Raw genomic sequence first — 8,611 nt, 5'->3', positions numbered from 1 at the left:
AGACTGGGAGACTCAAACGTTCATAACGGGTGGCAGGGACAAAGAATCCAGTGAAATATTTTTAAGTGCTTTATCTGAAAACTACCTTGAGCAGTTAAACAGAAAACCGACTCGTGGCGATAATATATTAGACCTTCTGGTGACAAACAGACCCGAACTATTTGAATCAGTTAATGCAGAACAGGGAATCAGCGATCATAAAGCGGTTACTGCGTCGATGATTTCAGCCGTAAATAGAAATATTAAAAAAGGTAGGAAGATTTTTCTGTTTAGCAAAAGTGACAAAAAGCAGATTACAGAGTACCTGACGGCTCAACACAAAAGTTTTGTCTCAAGTGCAGATAGTGTTGAGGATCAGTGGACAAAGTTCAAAACCATGGTACAATATGCGTTAGATGAGTATGTGCCAAGCAAGATCGTAAGAGATGGAAAAGAGCCACCGTGGTACAACAACCGAGTTAGAAAACTGCTGCGGAAGCAAAGGGAACTTCACAGCAAACATAAACATAGCCAAAGCCTTGCAGACAAACAAAAATTACGCGAAGCGAAATGTAGTGTGAGGAGGGCTATGCGAGAGGCTTTCAATGAATTCGAAAGTAACGTTCTATGTACTGACTTGGCAGAAAATCCTAAGAAATTTTGGTCCTATGTCAAAGCGGTAGGTGGATCAAAACAAAATGTCCAGACACTCTGTGACCAAAATGGTACTGAAACAGAGGATGACAGACTAAAGGCCGAATTACTAAATGTCTTCTTCCAAAGCTGTTTCACAGAGGAAGACTGCACTGTGCTTCCTTCTCTAGATTGTCGCACAGTTGACAAAACGGTAGATATCGAAGTAGACGACAGAGGGATAGAGAAACAATTAAAATCGCTCAAAAGAGGAAAGGCCGCTGGTCCTGATGGGATACCAGTTCGATTTTACACAGAGTACGCGAAGGAACTTGCCCCCCTTCTTGCAGCGGTGTACCGTAGGTCTCTAGAAGAGCGAAGCGTTCCAAAGGATTGGAAAAGGGCACAGGTCATCCCCGTTCTCAAGAAGGGACGTCGAACAGATGTGCAGAACTATAGACCTATATCTCTAACGTCGATCAGTTGTAGAATTTTGGAACACGTATTATGTTCGAGTATAATGTCTTTTCTGGAGACTAGAAATCTACTCTGTAGGAATCAGCATGGGTTTCGAAAAAGACGATCGTGTGAAACCCAGCTCGCGCTATTCGTCCACGAGAGTCAGAGGGCCTTAGACACGGGTTCACAGGTAGATGCCGTGTTTCTTGACTTCCGCAAGGCGTTTGACACAGTTCCCCATAGTCGTTTAATGAACAAAGTAAGAGCATATGGACTACCAGATCAATTGTCTGATTGGATTGAGGAGTTCCTAGATAACAGAACGCAGCACGTCATTCTCAATGGAGAGAAGTCTTCCGAAGTAAGAGTGATTTCAGGTGTGCCGCAGGGGAGTGTCATAGGACCGTTGCTATTCACAATATACATAAATGACCTGGTGGATGACATCGGAAGTTCACTGAGGCTTTTTGCAGATGATGCTGTGGTGTATCGAGAGGTTGCAACAATGGAAAATTGTACTGAAATGCAGGAGGATCTGCAGCGAATTGACGCATGGTGCACGGAATGGCAATTGAATCTCAATGTAGCGAAGTGTAATGTGATGCGAATACATAGAAAGATAGGTCCCTTATCATTTAGCTACAAAATAGCAGGTCAGCAACTGGAAGCAGTTAATTCCATAAATTATCTGGGGGTACGCATTAGGAGTGATTTAAAATGGAATGATCATATAAAGTTGATCGTCGGTAAAGCAGATGCCAGACTGAGATTCATTGGAAGAATCCTAAGGAAATGCAATCCGACAACAAAGGAAGTAGGTTACAGTACGCTTGTTCGCCCAATGCTTGAATACTGCTCAGCAGTGTGGGATCCGCACCAGGTAGGGTTGATAGAAGAGATAGAGAAGATCCAACGGAGAGCAGCGCGCTTCGTTACAGGATCATTTAGTAATTGCGAAAGCGTTACGGAGATGATAGATAAACTCCAGTGGAAGACTCTGCAGGAGAGACGCTCAGTAGCTCGGTACGGGCTTTTGTTGAAGTTTCGAGAACATACCTTCACCGAAGAGTCAAGCAGTATATTGCTCCCTCCTACGTATATCTCGCGAAGAGACCATGAGGATAAAATCAGAGAGATTAGAGCCCACACAGAAGCATACCGACAATCCTTCTTTCCACGTACAATACGAGACTGGAATAGAAGGGAGAACCGATAGAGGTACTCAGGGTACCCTCCGCCACACACCGTCAGGTGGCTTGCGGAGTACGGATGTAGATGTAGATGTAGATGTAATTATACTTTCAGAGATGTGTGGTACAAAGCACGTGTGTAGTGGGTGGTCTGTGTGAACAAGATATTCACACATCTGTTTCACAGACTGTAGCCTCCACTACAGTGCCTCATGCATAATACTAGATTTTGAAATAAAATATATATAATTATTGGTACCTTATGGAAATAGTATTACAGTATTATGAAATAGTGACTCAGTTTTGTGACCAAAACACAGGGAAACCATTTTGTTTTTGCCCATCAGAAAAATTTCATTGCTCCTAGGTTGGGAATAACTGATCTACATCCACACTCAGTATATTGTGAAGGGTATTCCAGTAGATCATGTATGTAAATTTAGACACTGGAACAGAGTAATCCTACCTGTGCTATTTGACAAAGATGAAGAATTGATATCAACAAAATTCTGATTGTGCTTTGTTCGTACTTGTGGCATAACAATGAGCTACAGATGTCACCTTCATCTTCTAAAGAATAGTTTTGTTTACAAATCTTTTTAAAATATTTGTGTTGGGTGCATTTCTTTGAAATAAAGAAACTGGAATATTGTGTCATCACAAAATCCCTTGGATCATAAGGTTTATCACGAATCAAAATTTATCAAAGAAAAGTTTGTAAAGCTGTACAAGAGACTGCTTACAATTTTTAACAGTTAAGAAATTAGCACCTGAATTCAACATAGCCACGTTTCTCTTGAAGACAATCTATGCGTAGCACATCCTGAAATTCTAAAACATTGGGAAAGAGCACAACACAATATTTGGTAATTGGCAATTCAGTCTATACAAAACAACTGGCATTTTAGACACGGCTACAAAAACAACATGGTAGATTTTTCTTGATGAATTCACTAAGGAGACATACTGTTGAATACAGGTGCTACATTCATTAAAAGATGACCCAAAACAAATGCTAGAACAAATCTCTTACCAACACTTGGATCACTTTAAAAAGAATTGACTTAGCTGGGCTGATAGTTAAATGGTCCACCACGGAAAAAGAGACTTAGTGTCCACAGTAAACAAAATATTGTGTGGAAGAAGTCAGCAAACCTGCACCAAAAAAGTGGAAGTTGATTTATTATGACATAAATGTAAGGGCTAGTGTTTTGTAGGATAAAAAAAGGATTATTTTTGCCAATTGCCTTTCAAAAGCTAAAACAATAAAAGATGAATACCACACATGTATTATGGCCCAGACAGGTGAAAAAACACAATGCAAGAGTTCTGTAATGCAAATGAAAAGAAAAAATAATCAGGATATTGTGACACTGATGAGCAAGACGGTTTGAAGGACAAATTACTGGGATATTCACCAGATCTGGTGCCCTTGCCTTCCATTTAATTCAATATCCAAGGAGATACGCAGCTGGAATACAAACTGAGCCATACGTCAGTACTTTGCAGACCTTCCAGTGTCAAACTTCAGAGATGGTATCTACTAATTGAAAAAAAAAATTGATAAAGTACATTGAGCTTAAAGTGAATGGAATAAAAAAGAAGTACATTACAATTAAAAACAAATATTCTGCTGAAGGGCTAAGAACTGCCTTCATAGTATGTGAGCAGTTAAATTGCGTGAGTTGATAATACATCCACATTTAACAATGACAAACGGAGCGAATACATTAATGAGATGACATCACTGACAGTCTCAACTGTTTCTTAATACTAAATGTTAGCAACAGAGTCTTGTAATAATTAGAGCTGATATTTCTGCTCTCCCCCCCCCCCCCCCCCCCCTCTCTCCAACCAAACATTTAAGTGAATTTAACAGTTTGACCTCTATAGGAGAGATTTTTAATAGTAAAACAATAATTACCAGAAAAGAAGTCACTTTTTAGAGAACATACCTCACCTGAGTGAATCACAAGCAAGAAGGAAGTAAGATAAATGATACTATTAAAATTATGCTAAACAGAAACATGCAGCCAATGGAATAAAGAAAAAAAAAATATTTTTGAAGCAGTATAAAATACAAATGTTATGTTCCTGCACCAATAGACATCAACAAGCCTATGACCCAAGTCAGTCACCAGTTGGTGGTAAATAAGACCACTCACAGTCAGTACAATAGAGTTAGGTTTATGTTTGTAGATAATTTTTTACATCTGACATGCTGATGTGCAGTGACCTTCATGGTAGTGGGAAGTGTGAAGCAATTTGTAACAGTAATGGATAATATGTTTTAAAAATTCAATGACAGGATAGCCCAATAAAAACCAGTCATCTAATAAAATGATTTTTTAGCAATGTTGGTTGTGACGTTTTCTACACTTACCATATGCTGCACACTGCCCCGAGTGACCATGTCAGGAATATATAACACGTTCTATCACTTACGTAGAGTCAGTTTCTTCAAAGCACTACATTTTCTTACATTGAAGAGGAATATGACTGGACTCAACATACACAGATGAGTCAGGCAGAGATTAGTGATACAGTTGTGTACGATTATCAATAAAGTTGAAGCAAATCATTCTGCGTCAGTCTCTCTCATTTAATTTCTCAGAAACAATTTGTTATACTTACCAAGTATACCTTGCAGAATTTCATCAGACCACGGACACAGTCGAAAAATGTCCCACGGGGGAAATGGTATGTGTAGGAAGAATCCAAGCTTCAACCTTAAATTTGATTCTTCTGCAATCTGAAATCAACATATCCAGATTGACAAAAGTGTAACAAGTTTCACACATGAAGGGATGCCATAAACGTAAGAACAAATTCCACGATGCAAAAATGATTGTTAAATGAGGCAGTTAGCTAAAAGCAGTGAAACAGCAAAATAATTCACTATTCTCTAATGCAATAGTTCACTGAAACTTACAAGTTGTCAAAAGTATGATTCATGACCCACCATTCCTCTACTACACAGCCATGTGTGTGTTAACTTAGTTTTCCCTCCCATAAAAAAAATGATCAATACTATGGATTCTATCTACATTAGATTTACAAATTTCTACAGTACATTCTCCAATAAGTTCACACTTCATTCATTTGTCTCAATTTTACAATGATCCAAAATTCACATACTAACATTATCAGAAACAAATGCCATGTTGGCATTTTTATTTAATGAAGCTTTAAGACAATTAAATAAAATTGTATGATTCCAGTTCTGAATTTATTGCTATCCACTCATATCAAAAGGAGAGTTCACTTGAGAAAACTGTAAACTACTACAAACAGAGAGTATAGCTCTTCAGTACTTACTTACACCCAGGAGGCAAAATGCTCATACCTACAGAAACGTCTTTGTCTCCCCTCATTCCCACATCATGTGGGTCCTCTCTCATCCTGGGGAATGAGTGACATATCCCTCCCCCCTCCCCAGTCCTTCTAAAACCTCTCTCTATATTCTTCCTACCAAACAAACTAACAGCTCAGAAAAATTACAAATAGTTTTCTTTCCACTTTCAATGTGTAACAGCAACAATGAATTTACTTTCTAGTGGCAAATATTGGTTTTCTGTTATACTTCCATTCATTCACTCATTGTGTTTGTAGTCCCCCCCCTCATCTTTGCTAGCTCAATATCTACATTTACAACAACAAATACTACTATTGGTCACGCAGCTAGCAGAAATCTTCAATACTATAATCAGATAATTTGTAGGAATAGCTAATAAGGTATTTATTTATTTTCTTCTGAATTTTTTGGGATTCCCTGTTTCTTGCCTTATGTTTATGGGGTTCATTCAATACTTTTGTACCAGAATAAAGAACAATGGTAAGTAGACAATGTATACATTAAGTTATGGTTTTGTATTGTGACTATAGTTGTGTAATCACACTTAAACAAATTAATTTTTATCACCAGCAACAAATAATGTTAAAAAGTGGAAGTGAAGACCCTACCCTTTGAAGAAGCTTCTGGTCACTTTTGCTGAAAGTTTCATTTTAACGATGTTGTTCTATAAGATAATTCCATAAGGCAGCAGGACCTCAAAAATATGGAGAATATGCTAACGCCAATGCCTTTGAGATGCAGTGTTTCATCTGGTGTATGATAAGCAATATCTATTTCTGGTACCACCATGTTTCTTGTAGGTGTTTGCACTGAATGTGCACAAGTGCGGTAAAGGGAACCTGTGACAGAAAACCTGTGACAGAAAACCTGTCAGCAACCTACTGAACTGCAAGTTTTGTCCAGAAGCCGATAGTCATGCCATCCTAAAACCTCAATTTACAAATCAGTACATATTTAGGACCAACAGAGGAACCACTCACCTCACTGTTGCACTCAGGCAAACAATGGAAAAAAATACTGTGATAAAGTAGAAGACTTTTAGAGAGGCCATGCGACAGTGTGCAGAGGTACAAAGCATGGGACTACTTGTAAAAACAAGGTTCGCAAAGAGCTTAACAGACAAGGTTCAAAACTTTCCTTTGCCTATCCTGTCATAGTTTGAAGTGCTGAGATTTTTCTGCATACCATCAAAAGGGCAAAAACCATGTATAATGCACAAAAAATTAACAAGGACATTTTGGAGTAGTACTAAGTACAAATGCCCAAAAATTGGCAAAGCAAATGGTATTGAACTTCCAGAGGGCAGTAACAGTGAGAAAAATGATATGAAATTAAAAACATAGCCTACTAAATTCAATGACTTATTCCTAACAGTAGTTGAAAACATGAATTGAAATGGTACATTGAAAGCAGATCCAATAAACTTATTTAGAAAGGCAATGCATTCTCCACCAGCAGCATTACTTTTGCCAGCTGATCTGTTATGATGGCCACGCACATAACTGTATGCTCCACATCCGCACTTGCACAAGCATGCTCAAATTCCTCATGCCACCACACAACTCAAGTGTGCTTGAAGAAGCATTGAGGAAAACACAATAGGTAAAGTTAAGAGTGTTTTAAAAACAAAAATGTTAGTCCCATACTAACTATTTGCAATATGTGTCTCACTGTATTGCTGCTTTTCTTCTCTTTTTCTCCATGTAATAGTGTATTCTCTGACTTGTCCTACATTACAGTTCAATATTTGCACAGAATGTAATTTAACAGTACCAAATATAAGGTACATCAAATCAAACTCACGAATGCCTGCACATGCCTCCCTATTCTTGGTACACATGCTCAATCAAGCACATGCATATACACACTCAAGCATGCTCAGGCAATCACACTTGTGCATGTGTACTTGTCAAGCAAGCAGTTACATGTATGGGTGCCTTTCGAGAGAAGTTACTGGAAGGTAGTAGCGCTACTGGCTACGATAGAGTCTCAAAGGACTAAAATCTTGTGCTGACTTGGTTGTGCCATCATTGAGTTATTTTTGTAAGTCTGAAGTATGTAGTAGCAACAAGAATAAAAAGAAGTGCACGTAAGAGACTAATCATTTAATTATAGACCGAACCCGTCTTTTTGAGAATAACTTCTTTACGACAACTCAGTTTGATTTCCTTAAACACTTCTTTACCGAGAAGACTGTATAGGATCTTGCAAACACAATTATATTAGAACTAAACAATACAAATCACCCAGCTGGCATTTTCTGTGATCTTGCCAAATACTTCTCATCATTTAATCATAAAACGGTGGCTCGAAAAATAAAATTATGTGGTGTTAAAGGTCTTCTCCTTGCATGGATGGAGACATATCTTAATAGCAGAAAACAGAGGTGAATGATATGACAAGAATAATATTAAATTCAGAAGAAGAAACATTAAACATGTCCTGCCCAACATTAAACGTGTCCTGCCCCTGTTCTTGATCTAAGTAAATTATTTCTCGAAAGTTTGGAGGACCTTCAAAAATGGTAATGTTTGCCAATTACTTTTGCTGATAAAAGGCCTAAACACACCCATATCATACACTGTGAGGAGAACAACGGAAAAAAATTACAACTGAATAAAAAGTACTCAGATTTCCAGCTGCTTCAAGTGATTAAAATCCCACAAGCTTTCAGCCGAGCACTCCTTGGCCATCGTCAAGTGGTATGACTGCCCGTGGACTGCTGGTACATTCCTCATATAAAAAAGTTGCCAGATGTGATGTCACTGGTGCTTGCGGCATCGCCTTATATGGGCATACACTGACTCTGTCTTTGATGCGCCTGCTTCAACCGCTGGATCCCACGCCAAGCTCAGTTGCAGAGTGCCGTCTCTACTAAGAGTGTTATCGGTGCTTTTTATTTCCAATGGATTCCTTAATTACATAATACTAGTAGCCATTAATGTGAGCCATGACAGAAGTTTCATCAAATTTGATCTGGTGACAGTTTCCTCTC

At 38.4% G+C, this 8,611-nt stretch overlaps 1 protein-coding gene across 1 annotated transcript in view; it reads right to left on the bottom strand.

The window, feature by feature from the left end:
• Window positions 1-2,639: 2,639 nt before the first annotated feature.
• LOC126278714 (trehalose-6-phosphate synthase-like) overlaps window positions 2,640-8,611 on the bottom strand; it is a 143,341-nt gene continuing 137,369 nt past the window's right edge. The window contains exon 6 of the mRNA XM_049978988.1: window positions 2,640-5,013. Within this exon, the coding sequence (XP_049834945.1) occupies window positions 4,864-5,013 (150 nt within the window). The 3' untranslated portion in view covers window positions 2,640-4,863. The remainder of the gene's footprint in view (window positions 5,014-8,611) is intronic.

Source organism: Schistocerca gregaria, chromosome 6 (genome assembly GCF_023897955.1).
Source record: "Schistocerca gregaria isolate iqSchGreg1 chromosome 6, iqSchGreg1.2, whole genome shotgun sequence".
Lineage (NCBI taxonomy): Eukaryota > Metazoa > Arthropoda > Insecta > Orthoptera > Acrididae > Schistocerca > Schistocerca gregaria.
Note: the sequence above shows the minus strand (reverse complement) of the source record. Positions and strands in the feature narration are given on the sequence as shown.